Genomic DNA, 23,735 nt, shown 5'->3' with positions numbered 1-23,735 from the left:
AACTGCGCTACATCTCTAATTAATTGTTATTGTTGGTAACTTTATTTTTTGTTTTGCACTTATTCTTTGAAGATAGTAGGACTATTATTATCATCATATCATACTTGTACGATCTTGCTTCTTCAGATACTATTTTAGTATTTCTCAACGAAAGCAGTCAAGGATCACGAGCCTTGAAGTAGGAGTTGGCTGGGCTTCGAACCAAGTAAAAATAACCACTAGATCTGAAAAATGGGATCCAGAGATGAAAAAAAAGGTTCAAATCGACTACAAAGTAATGAACACCCTCTAGTATAGTCTAACAAAGGAAGAGCTCCACTGAGTTGGCCCCTTCGAAAATGCAAAAGAACTCTGCATTGACTAATCAAGTTACATGAAGAAACTGATAACTCTAAGATAATAAAGCGAGATCTACTTTTAAATTAATTATTTAATATCAAAATGTTACACGGATAAATCATGACATAACTGCACACAAGAATAAAAGTCATCATCAACGGGCTCCACCTCATCGATCATCATCTGGAAAATAGAGATGTTATAAGGTACGCACTAAATTCCTTCCCTCGAAACACACTGTGGGCATCAATAATAGTTGCCTATAAAGTTTTGAATGATTTTTCAATTATAAAAATTAGATGAACTATTTTGTGAATTAGAATTACATGAGCATACTAACACTAGCCATACCGAGAAGGATATAACTTTGTATGCATGACAAAATAAGATCAAGGAGGTTAAGTCCAAGTCAAAACCAAATCAGAGAGCGAGTCAGACTCAGATTTAAACAATGAAGAAGAAATAGTAAACATGGTATGAAGGATGTTTACTAAAAAGAAGTTTAACAGAAGAAATCTAAAGAAAGCACAAAATATTTCAAGCATATCAAAATCGGAAATAAGCTGCTATGAGTGTAACAAAAAGGGACACTAAAAGAATGAGTACTCTAACCTAAAGGAGAAGAAAATCAAGTCTACAAGAAGAAGGAAAACACTCAAGGCTATTTGGAACGAATCATCATCGGAGGAGTCAGATATGAAAGAATCAAAACAATCAAGTCAACTTGTTCTTATGGCAATGAACGAAGAATCCAAATTTGAGTACATGTCCAAGTCTGAGTCGAGCCACAGATCTGTATCTATTTGAGAAGGACCACAATAGGTAACTTTATTTTTTGAATTTCAAATGCCCACAATTATTAAATGTTTGTTTAAAAAATTAACTAAATCTGAGGATCAGATCGATTCGCTACTTAAGGAAGTTAATCATCTTAAGGATCAAGTCAACTTGAATCCCTCAACTGACAATGTTCAGGAGGGAACTTCAACTCAAGTTACAAAACTTGAGGAAGAAAATTCTACCATGAAAGGTCAAGTGGAGAGACTTAAGTTAGAAAAGTTTAACTTGGGCTCCAAGTGTTAAATATGATGCTTGGGTCCCAACGAGCTGTGCACAACAAATCTGGACTTGGATATAAAGATAACTCAAACAACAAACCTTACATGTTTTTATTGAGTAAAAACATTAGAAACCAAGTCCAAGCATGAGTTTTGAAAGCTTATCTAACAAAGCAAGTAGGATCTTTAAGTATCCCGTAATAGCTTTGATGTGATCAACCAAGTTAAGTTAGGTCCTGTTGTAGTTTGATGCCTTGTGTTTAAGTGTGCAAGAACTTAGGAGCACAGGAAGTCAACCGAAAGACATAGTTAGCGACAAGGATGACATAGGAGAGAGTCGACAGGCTTGATGCGTCCGAGGGATGAGGCGCTGCGGAAGAGTACAATGGCAGATGAGAAAGAGACACATGACATTTTCGAGGGACGAGAAGTCGGAGTGGAAGGTTGCTCAAGAAGGCCGAAAAATGAGTTCAGGTGAGCCCTATTCTAGATGGCCGAAATCACCCAAACAAGTAGATTCAGAGCAGAAGACCTAGACAAAAAGTCAATAAGGAGTTGACTTTCTGGTCTGGGCGCCCGGAGCTATTCTGAGGACCCAGATTTTGAGTGCTTGGAGCTATTCCGGGTGCCCGAGCAAGTTATATCAGAGTTCAACCGCTTTTGAATGACTAACCATCGACCGAAGCATAGAAGACGATGGTTGGACCAAGCATCTACCCGCCTAAGTTTGAAGGGGAGTTCCAAATTTAGAAAAAAGAAGATGGAGATATTTTTTAAAACAGACTTTGAATTATTAATAATGAAGTATGGTTTTATAGCACCGATGGATCAGTAAGGGAAAGACAAAGAAGAACATTAATGGACGAAAAAGGAGTAAGCCGACTTCATGGCAAACGACAAGGCAGAATTTCATCTACTGAGTATTTTACCACCACAAGAAGTCAACCTAATCAGAGCCTATGAGTCAGCCAAAGAGCTTTGGGATAAATTCCTAGAACTACATGAAGGGACTTCAGAGGTAAAACTCGCGAGATGAGACCTGCTCCAGAAACAGATCAGCAATCTTCAGTTAGAAGAAGGTGAAATCGTCGCACACCTCCACTCAAGGATGAAAGAACTCATCACTGGATTCACGAATCTTAGAGAAAAGGTAACCAACTGAGATTCACTAAGGCACACGCTTAACGTATTTCCTAGGACTCCTGAATGGTTAACCCTAGTAAATGAATATTTCATCTCTAGGGACTTAGAGGTAAGTAATTTAAAGGAATTGTTTTCGACATTTGAAATTCATGAATCTAGATATGTAGATCTAAAGATGAAGATGATGCAGAACATTGCCCTAAAGGAAAAAAATAGATGAACCAGAGTCCGAAACATCCCTTGACGATGACGAAACGATATTCATGGTAAGGAATTTTTTTAAAAAAATTAAGGCTAATAAATTCAATCAAGTGCATGCTAAGAAAATGAGAAGAAAAGTAAGATGCTATCAATGCAATGAAGAAGGGTATGTCAAAAACAACTGTCCAAAATTAAAGAATAAGAAGAAGGACAAGAAATTGACCTAGACAAAGTATAGAAACCTAAAGGCGACGTGAGACAAAATATTGTCAGAGTCGGAGATCGAAGCCCACGCTGGACTTGCGCTGATGGCAAGTCACCAAGAAGAAAAAGATGAAGCGAGCTCATCTGAGATGAGCATCGAAAGCATCGAAGAATGGGGAGCAACATCAGAAGGAAGCAGCACTACAGGGGGAGCTTCAGATAAAGGGATCAATGAGGTAAATCAAGTACGGTCTCTACCTCCTGATAAGTTGTACAAGTTTATAAAAATTTTGTCTAAAATTTTCTGTCAATTAGAAAATGATAATAAAAAATTATTAAAAGAAAATAATAAGTTAAAAGGAACTTTAGCAACATCTTGTCGATTAGAAGATTTCGACAAACTAAAAATTGAAAGTAGAAATAGAAAATTTAAAGGATTCTGCATCTTCGAATATTGTTATTTCAAATTTTAAAAATTATAAAGGACTAAATTGATATTTTAGATACTACAAGGTCCAAATTAGAAAATTATCATGAAAATATGTTCCTAAAAAATTCTTGATTAATCCAGTATATTGGATTCCAAAATCGTGCTTAAATTAAATTTTTATGCATGTCATACTTTTAATTGATTTAATTTTTTTTGTTTGCTTAGAATTATCTAGATAAATTATTTCATATAATTTCTGTTAGAAATTAATTTCTTCTTTAATATTTTTGAGAAAAAAATTTCATCACTTATCTGTAAGAAAAATTTTAAATTGGTCCGACCGTTAAATTATTTTTATGATTTTTTTAATAAAAATAATATTTTTTAATTTAAAAATAATTCATAGAGTGATTTTTGAAAACTTCATTTTTTACGAAAATATATCATGTTCCCTATTCAAAAAAATATTTTTAAAATTTTTTTGACCGTTATTAAATTTTATATGAATTATTTATCCAAACCTTTTAATATAAAAATTCTTGAAAAGTTAATTTTGGAAAAAAAAAAAAATCAAAGTTACTTGCTATAATACATACTCAAAAAATGTTTTAAGATTTTTCTAGCTTAAAAACTATTTTTAAGAATTTTTTTATGAAAAAAATATCTTTTTTTTGAAAATAATTTATTACTGCTCAAATTATTTTCAGTTTTTTTTAAAATTTTTATTACTGCTTTGGATATGTCTTTTTAATTGTTATAAAAAATTTCAGATATTTTTTCTAATTAAAAATAATTTTAACAATTATTTCTCTAAAAATGCATTATTTGGTCAATTTTCCTTAGCTATTCAATTTTTTCTTAGAGACTGTTTTAGATTTATTTATAAGTCATTTTAATATTACCCCTATTTTTAATGTGATCAAATAGGGAGAATTAGTGATTAAGTTTAGGGGAGGGTACATTTTTTTAAAAAATCATGTACTTGTTATTTTTACTATTATACTTGTTATTTTTTACTTTTATTTATTTTTTGTTTATCTTAACTTAACTTGGTTTGCTCACATCAAAAAGGGAGAGATTATAAGTATCCCGTGGTAGTTTTGATATGATCAACTAAGTCAAGTTAGGTTTTGTTGTGGTTCGATGTCTTGTGTCTAAGTGTGCAAGAAGAAACTTAGAAGCACAGGAAGTTGAGCGGAAAACACAGCTATTGAGAATGACGGCGCAGGAGAGAGTCAACGGGCTTGGTACGTCTGAGGGGCGATGTACTGTGGAAGAGTACGCTGCGCGGGCGAGAAGGAGGCAGACAACGTTTTTAAGGGACGAGAAGCCGGAGCAGAAGGTTGCTTGAGAAAGCCGAAAAAAGGTTCGGGTGAGCCCTATTTCGGATGACCGAAATCACCCAAGCGAGCGGAATCAGACTGAAGACCCGGACAAAAAGTCAACAAGGAGTTGACTTTCTAGTTTGGACGCCCAGAGCTATTTCGGGCGCTTGGAGTCCCTACGCGCGAAGCTACTCCGGACGCCTAGAGCTATTCCAAGCGCCCTCACCAACTTGGTACACCAGGGGCACCACGCCAAGGCGCCCTTATGCAAAGGCAGTCTTGTCTCCCGAAACCCTTTTAGGCCCCAGACCAGAGAGTTTATCCAAACCTATTACGATGCGATCCGTTGCGACGTGGATAAAATTTTATCCATGCCCATGAATTTGAAACCTTTCCAAGCTCCCACAGATTAGGGCAGTAAATACAACACCAATCCCAGTAGTTCAGAATAATACTTGTAAATAATTCTCTTTCGGTTTACTACTTTGTTTGTGAGCTGTCAACGTTGTAGAAGGCTACTCCACCCAAAGAAGATTTTTAGTGAGCTTTAATTGTCTTAGATTAATAATCCTCTTATTACAAACCAAGTAAATCTTTCTGTGTCTTTCTCTTTAATTAATTACTTTCTTAATTCTTTTGTACAAGTATTTGTCTTAATCAAGCTATAAGATCGAGAAAGGCATTTGTTTTTTATGCAAGACAATTCACCCCCCTCTAGCCGGCCGCCAGGGACCAACAAGATCAAACCAATATTTTATACCTGAAAATAACATTCATTACTTAAATATAAAACATAAAATCTATGCTTCAGGGGAGGAGACAAACTAGTGCACCTCAATAACTTGACCTATCCGCTTGGGCATCTAGGACTAGATTGTTGGGACCGAAAAGTAGCTAGAGGGGGGGGGGGGGGGGGGGAATAGCTCGTCGCGTGCTTCGTGGTTGACGTTGCTTGTTTCTTTGAAGATGTGCAACGGAAATATAAGAAACAAAAACATACAACGCTAACACTTGGGATTTTACTTGGTATCCACCTCACAAGAGGTGACTAGTTCAAGGATCCACGCACACACACACACCTCCACTATGAAACACTCCTTTTCGGTAACTACCGAAGGCGGAGAAGCCCTACAAGACTCTCAATACAAGAAGAAAGGAAAGGGAAACAAAATACAAGCACAAAGCTTACAATGAGTACATAAAACCCTAACCCTAACTTCTCTTCTTGGCTTTGATCCGCCTCTTGACTTGGAAAACCTCCAAGATCCTTCAAGAACTGGCGATCTGAGCTTTGAGAGCGCTGTGGAGGAGCTGGCGAGAGATCTGAAATGAATCGGTGAAGAGATGCCGAAGGAGACGCTCGCCTTCAGCTAAAATACGACGCAACGGTCGGATCCCGATCGATTCGAAAACTCCCAATCGATCGGGGAGGCTTTGGATCGATTCATGGATCGATCCAGAGCGCCTTTGTGCTCTGGAAAGATGCCTGGATCGATCCACGGATCGATCCAACGCTTATCGTGCGAAGCAGCAGCGTCCCAATCGATCGACTGATCGATTGGGACCTCTGGATCGATCCACTGATCGATTCAGAGGCTCTCTGTTCGCTAGGAAAGGCCTGGATCGATCCACTGATCGATCCAGCTCTTGGTTTTTGCCCAAAACCAAGTCCCAAGCCTCTCAAACCAATATCCGGTCAATCTTGACCTGTTGGTACATCATACCTAGCATCTGGTCACTCCCTTGACCTGCCAGAACTCCCCACCAAGTGTCCGGTCAATCCCTTTGACCCACTTGGACTTTTCTCTTCGTGCCAAGTATTCGGTCACTCCCTTGACCTACTTGGACTTCCACCAGATGTCTGGTCAACCTTGACCCATCTGGATTTCCTCGTGCCAAGTATCCAGTCAATCCTTTGACCTACTTGGACTTCCCAACACCAGATGTCCGATCATCCTTGATCCATCTGGATTTTCCCTTGCCTGGCTTCACTCACCAGGGCTTTCACCTAGCTTCACTCACTAGGGTTTTCCATCTGCCTAGCTTTACTCACTAGGACTTCCTTCTGCCTAGCTTCACTCACTAGGACTTTCACCTGGCTTCACTCACCAGGATTTCCTTCTGCCTAGCTTCACTCACTAGGACTTTCCATCTGCCTAGCTTCACTCACTAGGACTTTCACCTGGCTTCACTCACCAGGATTTCCTTCTGCCTAGCTTCACTCACTAGGACTTTCACTCTGCCTAATCTTCCAGTTAGGACTTCCCAGTCAGGTATCCTGTCACTTTTGACCTACTTGACTCTTCTTCATTCACACTGATCAGTCCCTGATCAGAATCTCCCCATATGAACAACTGCACCTGTATTGTCCATGTGTCTACATGTATTGTCAAACATCGAAACTATGACCAAGACTCAAGATTGGTCAAACCAGTCAACCTTGACCTAAGGGATATTGCACCAACAATCTCCCCTTTTTTGATGTTTGACAATACCTTTAAGTTAGGACTACTCTGAGTTAAGCTAATCCCACAGCCTTAACTCTCTTCATGCCAAAGTATGAATGTTGGTTCCCTTCATTCTCCCCCTATGACCTCCCCCATAGGTAATGAAGGTCTAACTTAAACCACACATTCTCCCCCTATTGGCACACATCAAAAAACTACTATCTCTCCCCCTGAAGAGATACTCATCATTGGTTACAACTTCACTCGTTGAACCTTTATCCCTTTTTAAACTCTCCCCCTGAAGAGTTTCTCAAGGTTGTGATCAACATCATAATGAAGGTCTCATACCCTTCATTTTCCCTACATTTGAAATACCACTTGAAATAATGAGGATATCCACTCCCCATTTCAAGTTCAAACGCTCATTCATGAGCATTTTCTGAAAAGAAGGTTAACCACCTTCCAAGGTTCATGAAAAAAATAGTGTTCATGTCTTTAAAAAGTCCCTCCCCCTAAAGACGTGGTGGTAACTTCTGTCATTGCACCAACAATGACTTGGAATCCCTAAACCTTTAGGAAACCCAAATTTTGAAGTTGTGAGGTTCAAATATTCAAAACTTTGAAACAAACCTCAACCTAACTTCAATATAGTCTTCCTTAACCAATCCATCCTTGTTTTCAACATGAAAACTCCCTTTTTATGTATACAAATGTATTTTGAGGGGTTTGGAATGGTTACCTAGACTAACATAGGTTTAAAATGCTGAAATCAGGCCTTCCCAGCCAAAATCAGCAACTTGGATCGATTGGAGTTGGGTTCCAATCGATTGAACCTTGCTGAATCGATCCACTAATCGATTCAGGATGTGTAGATCGATCGGCTGATCGATCCAGCGAGCTTCTGCTCGCTAGAATTACCTTTTGAATCGATCCACTGATCGATTCAGGAACTCCAATCGATTCATGGATCGATCGGAACTCTGATAGTTGCTGAATTTCAAATTCAGCCAACTTCAGAAATCCCTAGAAAATTTTACAAAAATCCAAAAATCATGAAATTTCGTGTAGACATTATTTAGGGCATACTTTATTATGGAAAAATAGTTTTCTATGAAAATACATCATATTTTGAAAGATTGACACATGCTTGAAAACTTGCTAAAAACTTTAGCATTTTCTTCAAGTTTGTGTCTAACTATTCAATGGTGATTACTGTCAAAAGCTAGCCTTCACCAAGGTTTTCCAAAAGCATTTTAAAATAATTTTCAAAACCAATATCCCATCACATTCCTTGGGCTTAATGCACATGACTTGTACATTAGCTTTCCCAATGATGGGAAAACACATAACTATGTGTTTTGATGAACCTAAAACTCAAAAGAATGCACTAAATCAACATCTTGAGTTTTGTTCATCTTCCTAACATCTCACTTGTACCTAATGTGCACTAAAACACATACAAGTCACCTTATAGTCCTTGTGAGATGTGAGATTTTGGTTTTGCCCTATTCTAGGGATCATGCATATATATCTAGGCATTTTAGAGATATTAGACATCCACCTAGGATGTCACTTGTTAATAAGTATTGTTAAATGCCATTTGTCCTTAATTACAAGGAATTAAGCTTAATGCATGAATATGTTATGGCATACATCAAAAGGAAATAATTTTTCAAAAGAAAAATATCCTATAACTACATGATGTATGAATGTCATGACATGATATTTTTGGATTTTTCATAATAAAACATGAATGTAAAAATAGACATGATGTCATGACATATGATGGGAAAACAATCATGGCAAGGTTTAGCATAAATAAAATATACCTAGATTGTCTATCTAAGTATCCTTAACCACTTAGCTATCTCCACTTGTTTTAACTTAAAAACGTTAAACCTAGATTGCCCTAAATGCTTCAAAGAAGTGCCAAAACCTAAATTGACATTTCTATTTCTCTTGATTTGTTTATGCCACTTAAAAATTAAGCATATCCTCAAATGTTGGCATATTCCATTTTTCTTCAGGAGTAAACACATAAATCAAGGCCCGGATTGCCTTAAATTTCTAAGAGAATACCAAAATCCCAACTTGGTATTTCTCTATGTTTTCCCAATTTATGCCATTAAAGATAAAATCAATTTTTCCACCATTAGGCACATTTTACTCTTTCAAAGAGTAAATAATAATTCCATTTCATTTTCAAAAGTTAACAAAAACCTTGAAAATGCTCCTTGAGTGTCAATTTCCTCAAAGTTGGGTTAACTACCCTTCTAATCGGAGTTGACACTCTCTAACCCATCTATGGGGTAGAGAAGATGCTCCTAGGAACCCAAAACCTATTGGTGCTCCTTGGATGCTCTAGGTATTCACTAGGGATAACTTCCCTAGATACCTTCCTAGTGACCTTGTTTGGCTTCTTAGAAGCCTTGGTCACTTTTTCTAGATCAACCCTAGGGATTGCTTCCCTTGTGACCTTGTTAGTGACTTTCTTAGACTTCTTAGAAGTCTTAGTTACATTTATTGCAAAAATACTCTTAGGAATAACCTTCCTAGTATTTTTAACTTGACCACTAGACCTAGGGTTGGTTCCATAACTATATGGAACCCTATGGTAAGAGGGCACATCCTTCTTAGCTTTGGGTTTGTATCCCAAACCTCTATGGCCATTAGATGACCTTTGTGCTGCTAGACCTAGGCTATGCTCATTTTGCCCTTTTAGGATATTTTCCATCCTTTTTAGGGTTTTTTCCATTTTATCAAGCCTTGACCTCAAGACTTGATTTTCTATCATTAAATCCTTAGATTTTGATTTTTCATTACACTCATGAGCATTTTTGTTTCTAGACTTATAACTATGGTCCTTAGTGTGATTGCCTAGATTTTTATCTATCTTCCTAATCCTATGTGTGGTAGTCTTAGCATGATAAGCTACATGATTTTCTTTAATTTTATCATGCCTCCTATTTTCATGGTAAATAGCATTAAAATGATATAAACTTGAATTAGCATGCTTTTTACCATTATGTAAGGGAATAGGCTCAATGAAAGTTACATTTCTTTTCACCTTAGAGGCTCCCCCTTGAATTGAGCTTCCTCCTTGAGCCTTGACCATCTTCTTCCCCTTGGGGCATTGACTTCGGTAATGCCCCTTTTGATTGCAAGAGAAGCATATAATATGCTCCTTGCTCTTCTTTGTATTGGGGATGATCTCCTTGGGCTTCACCTTGCCCTTTTGTGCCACTTGGCCCTTCTTCTTGACCAATTTAGGGCATTTACTTTTGTAATGCCCATGTTCCCTACATTCAAAGCATATGATATGATTTTTATTATTAATTGAAATGTTTATACCTTTGCTTGTAGGGGTGACATCTTCTCCTTTTGATCCGGAGGTAGAAGCTTCCTCTTGATCCGAAGACATTCCTCCATTCGATTTTGCTTGACTTGTGGAGGTGGAAGCTTCTTCATCCTCATCTTCTCTTGACCCGGATGTGGAGGATTCTTCTTGCTCTTGCTCCGGTGTCAATGAAGATTGCTCCCCCTCAATCCTAGAGGTGGAGGCTTCACCTTTTTCTTCATCCTCTTGTACATGCAACAAGGAATATGCTCCTTCCTTGCTTTTTTGATTGCACTCCTTTGAGGATGAAGCTTCTTGGACTTCCTCTTCTTCGGAAGTTGAGCATCTCTCAACTTCGGAGTCCTCCTCTTGATCTTGCTCCAATGAGTCACCCTCTTTGGATTCCTCTTGATTCGGTACAGTGGAGGGTTCTTCATGGATTGTTGCCAATTTGCTCCAAAGCTCCTTGGCATCGTTGAATTCTCCGATTTGAGCCAAAATGTGGCTAGGCAATAAGTTGACCAAAAGCTTGGTCACTTTATCATTTGCCTCGCTCCTTTGAATTTGCTCCAAACTCCATTTGCTTTTCTTGAGAAGCTTGCCCTTGGAGTTTGTTGGAGCTTTGAAGCCTTCCATTAGAGCAAACCATTGCTCTATCTCCATCATAAGAAAATTTTCGATTCTTGATTTCCAAGAATCGAAGCTTGTGGATGTGTACGGTGGAGCCACCCTTGTGTCAAATCCAAGTCCATCTTGGAATTGCATCTTGAAGTTGAGCTTCTTGAAATCTTTGACTTTTGATGAATTTGCTTCAACTTCTTCACCCTCTAGCTTTGCTTGTTTTGTTTGCCCCTTCCGGCGATGATTCCGGTGAAGAGCGACCTTGCTCTGATACCACTTGTTGGGACCGAAAAGTAGCTAGAGGGGGGGTGAATAGCTCGTCGCGTGCTTCGTGGTTGACGTTGCTTGTTTCTTTGAAGATGTGCAGCGGAAATACAAGAAACAAAAACATACAACGCTAACACTTGGGATTTTACTTGGTATCCACCTCACAAGAGGTGACTAGTCCAAGGATCCACGCACACACACACACCTCCACTATGAAACACTCCTTTTCGGTAACTACCGAAGGCGGAGAAGCCCTACAAGACTCTCAATACAAGAAGAAAGGAAAGGGAAACAAAATACAAGCACAAAGCTTACAATGAGTACAGAAAACCCTAACCCTAACTTCTCTTCTTGGCTTTGATCCGCCTCTTGACTTGGAAAACCTCCAAGATCCTTCAAGAACTGGCGATCTGAGCTTTGAGAGCGCTGTGGAGGAGCTGGCGAGAGATCTGAAATGAATCGGTGAAGAGATGCCGAAGGAGACGCTCGCCTTCAGCTCAAATACGACGCAACGGTCGAATCCCGATTGATTCGAAAACTCCCAATCGATCGGGGAGGCTTTGGATCGATTCACGGATCGATCCAGAGCACCTCTGTGCTCTGGAAAAATGCCTGGATCGATCCACGGATCGATCCAGCGCTTATCGCGCGAAGCAGCAGCGTCCCAATCGATCGGCTAATCGATTGGGACCTCTGGATCGATCCACTGATCGATTCAGAGGCTCTCTGTTCGCTAGGAAAGGCCTGGATCGATCCACTGATCGATCCAGCTCTTGGTTTTTGCCCAAAACCAAGTCCCAAGTCTCTCAAACCAACATCCGGTCAACCTTGACCTGTTGGTACATCATACCTAGCATTTGGTCACTCCCTTGACCTGCCAGAACTCCCCACCAAGTGTCCGGTCAATCCCTTTGACCCACTTGGACTTTTCTCTTAGTGCCAAGTATCCGATCACTCCCTTGACCTACTTGGACTTCCACCAGATGTCTGGTCAACCTTGACCCATCTGGATTTCCTCGTGCCAAGTATCCAGTCAATCCTTTGACCTACTTGGACTTCCCAACACCAGATGTCCGATCATCCTTGATCCATCTGGATTTTCCCTTACCTGGCTTCACTCACCAGGGCTTTAACCTAGCTTCACTCACTAGGGTTTTCCATCTGCCTAGCTTTACTCACTAGAACTTCCTTCTGCCTAGCTTCACTCACTAGGACTTTCACCTGACTTCACTCACCAGGATTTCCTTCTGTCTAGCTTCACTCACTAGGACTTTCCATCTGCCTAGCTTCACTCACTAGGACTTTCACCTGGCTTCACTCACCAAGATTTTCTTCTGCCTAGCTTCACTCACTAGGACTTTCACTCTGCCTAATCTTCCAGTTAGGACTTCCCAGTCAGGTATCCGGTCACTTTTGACCTACTTGACTCTTCTTCATTCACACTGATCAGTCCCTGATCAGAATCTCCCCATATGAACAACTGTACCTGCATTGTCCATGTGTCTACATGTATTGTCAAACATCGAAACTATGACCAAGACTCAAGCTTGGTCAAACCAGTCAACCTTGACCTAAGGGATATTGCACCAACATAGATAAATCAAGGCTAGTTCTAACCTATTAGATTAAAGTTTAGTATTATGTTTTCTGGGTGAGACTAACAGAAAAGATTTGTCTAAGGTATGTGGTTACTCTAATGATATCCAGATGACTCACGATAGCCTGAAAGTTTATTCAGGGAAGCTTGCTTGGGGGTACCCAAAGCTACACTTAAATTAAATACAAGTTAAAATAACCTCTGACAATTGAACATAATTCATCTCACAAAAACTATATTTATCTTAATTGATAACTTTGACTTGGTGAGATGAATATAAATTGACCAAAATTAATTAAAATTTTAAGTTAATTAAAACTAAATTAAAATCATAAAATAGAATCATAAATTAGTAAAATTAATTAAAATGTTAAAACCAAATTAAAATTTTAAATTAAATTAAAAACGTAAATTAAATTAAGGATTAATTAGACTTAAACTAAAATTAAAATTAATAAATTAAAATAAAACTTAAATTAAACTAAGACTAAAATTAAACTTAAATTTAAATTAAATTAAGTCAAAATTAAACCTAAACTTAAACTACTTAAACTTAACCTTAATTAAAATTAATATTAAATTAACTAAACTTAATTAAAATTAATCTTAAATTAGCTAAACTTAATTAAAATTAAAAATTAAAATAAAACTTAAATTAAAATTAAAATTAAATTAAATTTGAACTTAAATTAATTAAAACTTAATCTTAAATTAATTAATCCTAAAAATGAAAATTAAACATTAACGTGAATTAAAACTAAAATTAAACTTAAATTTAAAATTAAACTAAATTAAATTAAATTTAAACTAAAATATAAATTAAACTTAACTAAATTTAATTAAATTTAAAATTAAACTTAGATTAATTTTAGAATCAATTAAATTAAAACTTAAATTAAATATAAATTAAATATACTTAAACTTAAATTAAATTTAAACGTAAATTGAAACGTTAAACTCTTATCCATAATATAAGTTTAATCAATTACGATGGAAGTTAGACATGTGTGCTGTAGAATAGATTTTTAATAGTTTTCAAAATTATATTTTTATAAAAAATTAATCCCAAATTGACTTGAAATTAGACTAAAATAGAACCTTAGTATTTATGATTCTATGAATCTAGAAACCTTGGCATCTCACAAACATCTAGGTTTTCCGTCGATGGAACTAGTTTAAGATTAATTAAAATCGAAGCGAAATTAGTCCTGAAACTATTGTACTATCAACTGAAAAACCCTACGGAACACAAAAACCAAAGCGAATATTTAAACATTGGCATGACCGTTCAAGTATCCGTCGATGAAACACCCCTTATTGATCGATGGAACACTGAAAAAGCTTATCAATTCCCCTCGGAAAACCTCAATTTCAATGGATTAGTCGTGATCCCATGGATTTGTCGACAGAATGACAAATATATAAAGGGGCTCAGGTAGGGGATTAGAAGCATACAACTAGTTGTTTCTTCTCTCTCACTTTAAAATCCGACGGGTCCAAATTTTTCATAGCCTTCGAAACCTTCAACCTCCTTCGAAAGATCGCCATGTCCGAGTAACGCAAACGCAAATATTTTTATTATTATTTTGTATTTTTTTTTTACCGAAATCTATCTATTGTTGTAGTAAAAAAGATCGTAAGAAAGCCTAATCTCAGGCCAATTCCTCTAATACTAGCACAGACCCTAGATTTTTAACTGAAGACTTATGCTGTTCTTTCACCTAAAAAATTTTAATCTTGATGCCATACTTCCATTCTACACACAATAATGTCTGAAGTAATTGATATTATTAATCATTATCAATTACATTCGTTGATAAGCTGTCATCATTTTGCTAATCTTGAACTTTGTTCTCACTTTTATCATAATCTCTGTGAAATTGATGCATTCACATTTAAAACAAGAGTTGTGGGCATAGACATGTTACTCTTGACTCTCTTCGTCATTTTTTGTGTACAAGAGTATCGGATGGTCACTTTTGTTGCTTTCCCAACTATACAAACACTTTACCTGAACCCCACTCGGTCCTGACTCCCGATTGAATTTATGCTGAGTTTTTTTAGGGTCCTCGTGCACCTGCTATACAATCTGTCAATCTTAGTCCTAAAGATAATGCTTTCTATAAAGCAGTCGTTTCTTGCATTTTGCCTATAGGATCCAGAGATTAGTCAATAATCCGACCTATACACTTATTCCTTATGTATGCTCTTCACAAACGATTAGATCTTGACATAAGCTTATGGGTGTTCAAAGCTATCATTTACTACTCAGGATATAGTTCGTCCCATATGGTGTATTGTCACCTTCTTACCTCTTACATTGGAATCTTTGGTATTAACACATCCATAGGAGATATCACTGTCTAAAGAGATTTTGATAAAGTAGGAATGAGACACTTGTCCCTTGCTGGCATTAGAGTGACTGTACAAGGCTTGTCCTTCAAGCCTTGACACAGAGCTCGAGCTCAGCAGACTGTCGAGGAGGAGATGCCCGATGTTGTAGGTATACCTCAGACCCAACTGCTTGATAGTTTGGCTCTTTTGCACCATCGGAATCCAACGATCCTTATACTCGTCTATGAGACGATATGTTTGGCTGATTCAATGCACTTTAGAGTTCGCTTGAGTAGAATGTAGATGGTTGCTTCGACACGCTCCAGCATCACATTGATAATCGTCATGACATGCTCTAGAGTCATTTTGATAGTCGCTACGATAGCATTAAGCAACACTATGATGAACTTACCGATCGCTATAAGATGCTACAGACAAAGTAGTGGGAATTATTGGAGACTGTTCGCACTTGGATCGGTAGTCAACCACCTCCACCTTCTCCCTTTGCGGACTAGTCCTTTAGTTTATCTTTTTATGCACTTTTGTTTGAAATTTACTGCATTTGCTACTTCATGTTTTTATGCACTCTTTGTCAAACCTGTCTATGCACACACTTTGAGTCTGACTGTCTTTGTTAGTTCATCTTATGCACTTGTTATTAAATTTCACTAAGTATTCCTTCTGAGTTATCCTTTACTGTTTCTTGTTCTAATCATTCTTGGACTTTAGGATATCTTGAATTAATGGGAGCATTAACATCAATTTTGGAAGAATTTTTTTTTAAAAAAAAATTATATACATTTTTTAAAAAAACTTATTTCAAAACTAATCTTTAAAACCTATTTTGAATTTTTTTTCTTTAAATTTCAAAATTTATTTTCAAAATGTTCTTTGAAAATTTTAAAAAAAAATCAATTTTTTTTGAAAAACTTATTTTAGAAACCTATTTCAAAATTCCAAACTATTTTTTCCTTAGAAATTTCAACATCTATTTCAAAATTGTTCTTAGCAATTTCAAAACTTATTTTTGAAAACTATTCTTTCCTTAGAAATTTCAAAACCTATTTTCAAAATTTTCCTTAGAAAATTTGACACCTATCTTCGAATTTTTTTACCTTAGAAAATTTCAAATTTATTTCAAAACTTATTTGGTTCAAAAATTTCATAAATAGTTTTTCAAAACTAATTTTATTTTTTTAAAAAAAATATTTTCAAAATGAACTTATACCTTAGAAAATTTTCAAAACAAAATTTAAGTTTTCTACTACGGAATTGAGGTTTATGCTCAATCTTTTTTTTTTTTTTTTTGATGTATATGAAAGGGGGAGAGAGATATTTAGTTTAGGGGAGTTAAATTTAAGGGGGGATTATTTCAAGTTATTTAAGTTAATTTATTATCATGTTTTTTAACTTAATTTTGAATCAGGTTGTCAAACATAAAAAATGAGGAGATTGTTGTACATAGAGCACCATAATTGAACCTATATTTTGATATTGTCAAAAGTTCAAAGTTAAGTCTTATTATTATCTGAGAAATTGATCAAATGTGTATGATGCTCAACTTGAAAAGTCCTAGTAGGCCAGTTGGACCCGATACTAGGAAAGGGAAGTCTCAGTAGATCATGAAACCGGGCAGGAAGTCTAGATGAGTTAAGTGGATCTGACATCTGGCAGGTGGACTCGATAAGTCTGGAGGACCCGATTTCAAGTCAAGTGGAAGCCCTGACAGTTGATCTGATGCTGAGCGATTAAGTCCAAATAGGTCCGGAGGACTCGAAATTTGACAGGTAAGTTGAGGTAAGTTACTAGAGGTAGTGCGGTGGGTCATGTCTCAGTAGGGGCAACCTTAGGCGCTGATCTAATTAATGAAACAACAAAGGTTTCTATGTTGAGATGAAGACATTTCTTACTATCTTAATCATACATACTTTATTTATCTTGTCTTGTAAGATTATGTTCTAACTCTGTTTTATAGGGTAAAATTTATTTTTATACTAATACTGTTTTGCAGGAAGTGAGCTTAAGCAGTTTTGTTGACGAAAAAAGTTATTTAGTCGACAGAACCATGGAAAATCAGAGCACTGAGATTCGATCCAGAAGCACAAATGGAAAACACGGTTTCATCGATGGATTAAAGGGATCGATCGACGAATCATTGGGTTTCCCATGAATAAAACATGATTCAAATCATAGTACAAAAGGTAAAAAGAGGTCCGGTCGACGGAAAGAGCTTGTTCCCTCTATGGAACATCGTGATTTCCACGATTGGACGGATTAGATCACAACAAACAAAGTCTTTGGGGAAGAGACCCTAACAAAAACATTACAAACCATAAGCGACATGATCAAGACAACAAGTACAAAAGATACACTTTGGATTACTTTAAGTTGAGAAAGAAAATTTCATAAAACTAACAATCTTAAAAATTGAATAGTTTAGGGAAGTATTGAAAACATGATAGATAGGTATTAGTATTTGGTGATGGCATTCTATAGATGAGACGAACAACAACTAGCATAGTTTTATTTTAAAGAGTAAAAAAAAGAGATGAATAAGTCTCTATTATTAGTGTTTAGGGCTATAAAGGATCCAAGTCGAGCCAAACTTTGTATTGTTTAAGTATGTTCTATAACATAATTGAGCTAAGCAAAGTCGACTCTAAAATGAACTAAGTCGTTGAAATATTCATTCAAATTTCATTTGGTTTCATTTTTATGATCTAGAATTTAGTTTATTTAGATGCCATCGAGTTCTTAATTTGAGTTTATTTGCCTGTTTGAAATTTTTATATTTTAAAACATGTTTGATTGGTGGTTTGTGGGGGAACATCTAGAAGAGTTATCAGCATCTTTGCAAAGGTCAAATCAACAAAATTTAACTCTCTTTGTTTTATGTGGTGGTTTGTGGGGGAACAAGGAATCATAGATGAAAGTGCAAAATCAAATGTGGCCACCGAGAGAGAATGTGAACCATTGCTGCCAGCAGATGAAGAACATGATGTAGAAAGGTAACATTCTTCTTTTTGATCAGTGTATATAGAAGTATTTATACATGTGTAAATCATTAGTTTCAAGTTTATCCTAATTAACCCAATTTGAATGTCATTAAAGCATGAAGCTACTTTCAATGTGTTTTTACTGGTTGATTTGTTCAGATAATATGTTTGTTGAAGTACCTAGACTCGGCGAATTAAGTGTTAAACATGTACAAATGATCAGTTGCAAGTATCCTTATTAACCCATTGTAAATGTCCTTAAATCATGAAACTACTTTGCTCATTTTTTGTCGGTGTCTATCTTGTTAAAGGCGACGGTGAAATCGCCGTAAGAATAATCAAACAAACTGAATCAACGATCTTAGGAAGCAACACATTCATAAAATCTCTTTTTCTCACTGCAAATGAATTATTTTCTCGCTTCCGACTAATGTTATAATGGATATCTTTTAGTAGATTAGTGAAGATTACTTACTTTTGATGAGAAATGGAATGCTATAATGGATAGCTTTAGACGGATATCTTTTAATGACATTTAGTAAACTGTAAAAGGCCTCCAGTTGATTATTGGAGTGCCAAAAGTAGTTATTCAAACTTAAGGGCTCTCTGGCTAGTCGATTGGATTTAGAACAAAATGTTTATGTTTACCTAGAAATCAACTACTTGGTCAATTGATATGCTCCAATTGACTAAAATCTCATTCTAGTCGCTAGGAATTGGGTAGTCTCCCTTTAGTTGGCTTACAACAAGCATCAATGTGCCCAAAGGATTGAGACTTGAGTCAGTCAACAAAACACGATTTAGGAGTCCATCTCCTAGTCAAAGGCTACAACTTTATCAAGCCCTAGTTCATCTACTATATTGACAATCACAATATTATTACAATGCTACATGACCGAGAATAAAAGCCGAGGTTACACTCTTTGTAATTAATTATGACTCTCATATCTTTAGGTCTTCATCTCCTTAAGTCCACCAAGCTTCTCTTCGAGTTCCAAGTGCAACAACTCAATCCAAGCATGACCTTTATTTGATCCTTTAGCTCTTGAATTCACCTCCCTAAGCTCCTAGTGCAACAACTCAATCCAAGCAAAGCTCTCAAGAACACGATCTCCATTAGCATAGCGCCCCCAAGGTCCACTAATATCGAAGCCTCCATCTTTGGATAACACAACCGTCTTTATGTGTATTAATTATCGATGCACGTGTATAAAGTTATTACCGTGTGACTTGAAGGTCACGAATTTGAGTTTCAAAATAACCTCTTACAAAGTAGGATAAGGTTGCATACAATAAATTCTTCCCTAAGACTCCACATTGATGGTAGCTTCGTGCACCGGACTGACCTTTTTTTTATAGGTCGAGGTTGAACATCTAGTTCTCATATATTTTCAATAGAGTGAATGAAGATGCAAGATAAAATCATAAGTTATGTATCATTCTAGTGGAGTGATCATTATGATGCATTCATATACCTCATCCACAAACCCAAGTCTAGGCAATTCAGTATCTTAAAAATTCTTCCTCTAAACAAATAAACAAAATACATATTGTGACATAGTATCAAATGAGAGACATTAAAATATGTAAAAAATGAATAAATACAGAACAAGTACATGACATAAAAGTATAGTAATGCAATAATGTCATGGATGATTTTTGACCTCTTTTGTTACATGAAAGTGTTGATATTTAAATTTAGTAGCCTTTGAAGATTGGTGGGGGTGGTGATGCGTAGCTCAACCCACCAACCGGAGGCAAGATATCGAAGTGCTCTGGGGCTTCTGGGGTTTCTGTTGAAGGAGGAGAAAGAGATGAAGTTGTTGTTGTTGTTGGTGGTGGTGGTGGTGGTGGTGGTGGTGGTGGCGATGATGATGAGGAGGAGGTTGGAGGTGGGGGTGGATACGTTGCTGGTGGTGGAGGAGAATATACTGGTGGTGGTGGTGGTGAGTAAACGGGTGGTGGTGGGGATTGTGCTGGTGATGGCGGAGGTGGCGATTGGACTGGTGGTGGAGGAGATTGTGTTGGTGATGGCGGAGGTGGAGATTGGACTGGAGGCGGAGGAGATTGTGTTGGCGGTGGTGGTGATTGGACTGGAGGTGGAGGAGGTGGTGAGTACATTGGTGGTGGAGGGGATTGCACCGGTGGTGGTGGTGGTGAATACACTGGAGGAGGGGGAGATTGTACAGGAGGCGGTGGAGAGTTCATAGGTGGTGGAGAAGATTGTGTTGGAGGAGGCGGTGAGCGCAATGGTGGTGGAGGAGACTGCAGCAAAGGCTGTGGTGGTGATTGAGATAATTGCACTGAAGGAGATGGTGGTGAATCCACTGTCGGTGGGGGTGTATTTGCTACTGGAGGTGGAGATTTACTGACTGGTGGAGGTGGAGAAAATTGTAACGGAGCTGGTGGTGGTGTTGATTGAACGATTGGTGGAGAGGATTGTACCGAAGGAGGCGGTGATGAATCCATTTTCGACGGTGGAGTTTGCACTGTAGGAGGTGGAGGTGGTGATGCTATAGGAGGTGAATTTACCATCGGTGGAGAGTTAACCGGAGTTGTTTGCGAGTGGGATGATTGTGGTGGCGTGCTCTTTGCTTCCTGTGGCGTTTGCGGTGAGGGCATTGGCGTCGGCGCCTCTGATGTCGATCTAGGAGGAGGCGGTGCACGGAATCTTTGCACCGGTGATTGATCATGCGGTACCTGTTTCGGCGGTGACGCCACTGAAGATGGAGACGATGGTGGAGGAGATTGGGTTGATTCATGAGAGCTCTCAGGAGGCGACGTGGATGATGCTTTTTCAGGCTTGGGTGATGGCTGTTGCGAAGAATCTGGTGTTGATGGTCTTGGAGATGATGGTGTCACAGGCTTCGGTGATGGTTGTTGTGAAGAATCCGGTGTTGATGGTCTTGGAGATGATGGTGTCACTGGCTTTGAAGGTGTTGGTGTTTCCTGTCCAGGTGACGGTACTTGGGGAGTCGGCGGCGTCTTCGGATTCTTTGAAGGCGACGACGACGGAGATATCGGTGTCGATTTCGGTGATTTTGGTGCGGTTGCCTTCGGAGCCGGAGCTGCCACTGATGGCGACGGAGTTGAAGAAGAGCCGGGAGAAGATCCACAATTTTGTTTGCTACAATTCACTGGGTGGCTGACCACAGGCAAACATACCTTCCCCTGCTTCTGCTCCGGCCTATTCTCCAGACAATTGCCTTGATCATCAAACGAGACATCAGATTTCTTCAACGACGGCACGCACTCATCGTCTTCCACACTAAAATAGTTGTTAGAGAATGTAAAATTAGCAAGGCTAGACAAGCCACAAACATTCTTGGTCACCGCCCCAGTGAGGACATTGTTGGACAGATCCAATTGCTCCACTTTACTCAATCCGGTGAAGCTCGTCGGAAGCATGCCGACCAACGAATTCCAGCTCGCATCGAGCACGGTGACATTGCCGAGGAGCCCGATCTCCGACGGCAAGCAGCCGACGAGCCCATTGTTCAACAACACCAACTCATTCAGTGTGGTTCCCATCCTCCCGGCGCTACTGGGAATGCATCCGCCGAGATTGTTGTTGGCCAAAACAATGACCGACGCAGTCGAATTGCCGAAATTCTCAGGGATGCCTGAGGTGAACCTATTGTTGTTTAAGACGACGACGTCGAGATTCTTGTCGAAGAGCTCCGATGGCAAAGGGCCCTCGAAGTCATTGTAGCGGAGATCAAGGTACCGCAAGGATGGTAGGCCGACAAGGACCATGGGAAATGGCCCCACAAAGCGGTTGTTGCTGACATCGATCTCATAGAGGAGCACTAGCCGCGAGAAGCTCTTGGGGATGATCCCACAAAACCTGTTGGAGTTGATGTGGAAGAGTGCCATGTCGGTGAGCAGACCGAGCTCGTTTGGTAGATAGCCTGCGATGTCTGCGCCATTGATGTCGATGCCGGCGACGACGTCGAGAGAAGGGTCATCGAGTGCTTTGGCACAGAACACGCCGTTGTAGTTGCACACGCTGGGGCCGACCCAATTTCCGGTGATGTTGGAGGGGTCGGAGTACATGGCGTGTCTCCAAGCTTGAAGGGCAATGTAGGCACGTCGAATGCGCGGGCTAGCGAATTCGAACCCGACCTTGACGTCGAATTCGAAGTCGTCGGGGAGGTCGACATTCTTAGAGAGGCTGAGGAGTTGTCGACGGGCAATGAAGGCGGCTTCGGCGTCGGTGAGAGCGTATGAATAAGAGGAGGCGAGGATGGAGAGGAGGAGGAGGAGTTGGCCAAAGATCTTCATGATGGGAAGATTGAGGGGCATCCCCATGATGGAGACCCCAAGCCAATGGTATGATGGAGGGGAAGAAGAAAGAAATGGTAGTTATAGGTGACGAGATAGAGGTCGGGCAATGGCTACCCATCTTTCTTGAAGGAATTTGTTCGTTTAAGACTAAAATTGGCACGAAAATAACGGTGGCTATGTTGTCGTTCCCGCGTGAAATTAGAGGTTGTAACTTTTCTAGATTAACCTTTGATGTATATAAATTTGATAGGTTATTTTCATCCAAATTAAGCATACATATATATATATATATATATATATATATATATATATATATATATATATATGCTTTTATTATTATTTTTAATATTTGGCCTTGTGGAGTTAACATGGTAAATTTTATTATTATCCATTTCACATATCTAAGTTTTAAAATATTCAAATTATATAGTGTATTCTCATAATACTCTTCTTCATTTTCGCTAGATCCATCAACTAGTTTCATCTGAAATTAATTGATGACTTAGAAATAATTTCAAATCAAAATTAATATATTTTTGAAAATCTCCTTAATGTATTTATGTACATAGATCTGAATTCGATAATATAAATTGAGATCAGTATTAAATTGAGAGCATATTTTTTAATTTATTACTTTGTGCATTCAAAATTTCACAATAATTTTGATTTAAAATGATTCGAAGTTCTTTAATTTTATGAGGCATTTTCACCTGAAATTGACTAATGGACCTATACCATTTGAAAATTCAAAAATTTGATATTTTTTAAATCTAGAGTCTTAGGAACCCATTGAAAATATTGATTGGTGATTACATTATCATAGGTCTTAAAATAAATTTGTTATAAATTCTATCGATCCTTTCTAAGTTTAAAAATTCACTATTCTCAATTTATATTATTGAAATACGAGGGTATAAATATATTAACAAAACTAGAGTGTATTAATTTTGATTCAAAATTACTTAGAATATTTTAATAAATTGCTGTAAAAAAATAATTTTAAAACAAACGCTCGATTAGGATAAAGTGCCCCATCTATACTAAGAAATTGACCAAAAGTTATCATCTTATAATTGTATCAATTACGATTTTTAAAATTACAAAAAATAATTAATGGCGTAATACCATGATACTTTATATTAGCATGAT

General features: G+C 37.8%; 1 protein-coding gene across 1 annotated transcript; it reads right to left on the bottom strand.

The window, feature by feature from the left end:
* Positions 1 to 19,997: 19,997 nt before the first annotated feature.
* LOC122048194 (pollen-specific leucine-rich repeat extensin-like protein 1) lies at positions 19,998 to 22,610 on the bottom strand. The gene has a single exon (XM_042609788.1). It carries the CDS (start codon positions 22,608 to 22,610, stop codon positions 19,998 to 20,000), a length of 2,613 nt encoding a protein of 870 aa, XP_042465722.1.
* Between the last annotated feature and the right edge of the window lie 1,125 nt (positions 22,611 to 23,735).

Source organism: Zingiber officinale, chromosome 2B, assembly GCF_018446385.1.
Source record: "Zingiber officinale cultivar Zhangliang chromosome 2B, Zo_v1.1, whole genome shotgun sequence".
NCBI lineage: Eukaryota > Viridiplantae > Streptophyta > Magnoliopsida > Zingiberales > Zingiberaceae > Zingiber > Zingiber officinale.
The sequence above is the reverse complement of the archived record's forward strand: the minus strand, read 5'-3'. Positions and strand labels throughout refer to the sequence as shown.

Coding starts and splice junctions, on each gene's coding strand:
- LOC122048194 (XM_042609788.1), bottom strand. CDS start 22,610: ATGGGGATGCCCCTCAATCTTCCCATCATGAAGATCTTTGGCCAACTC.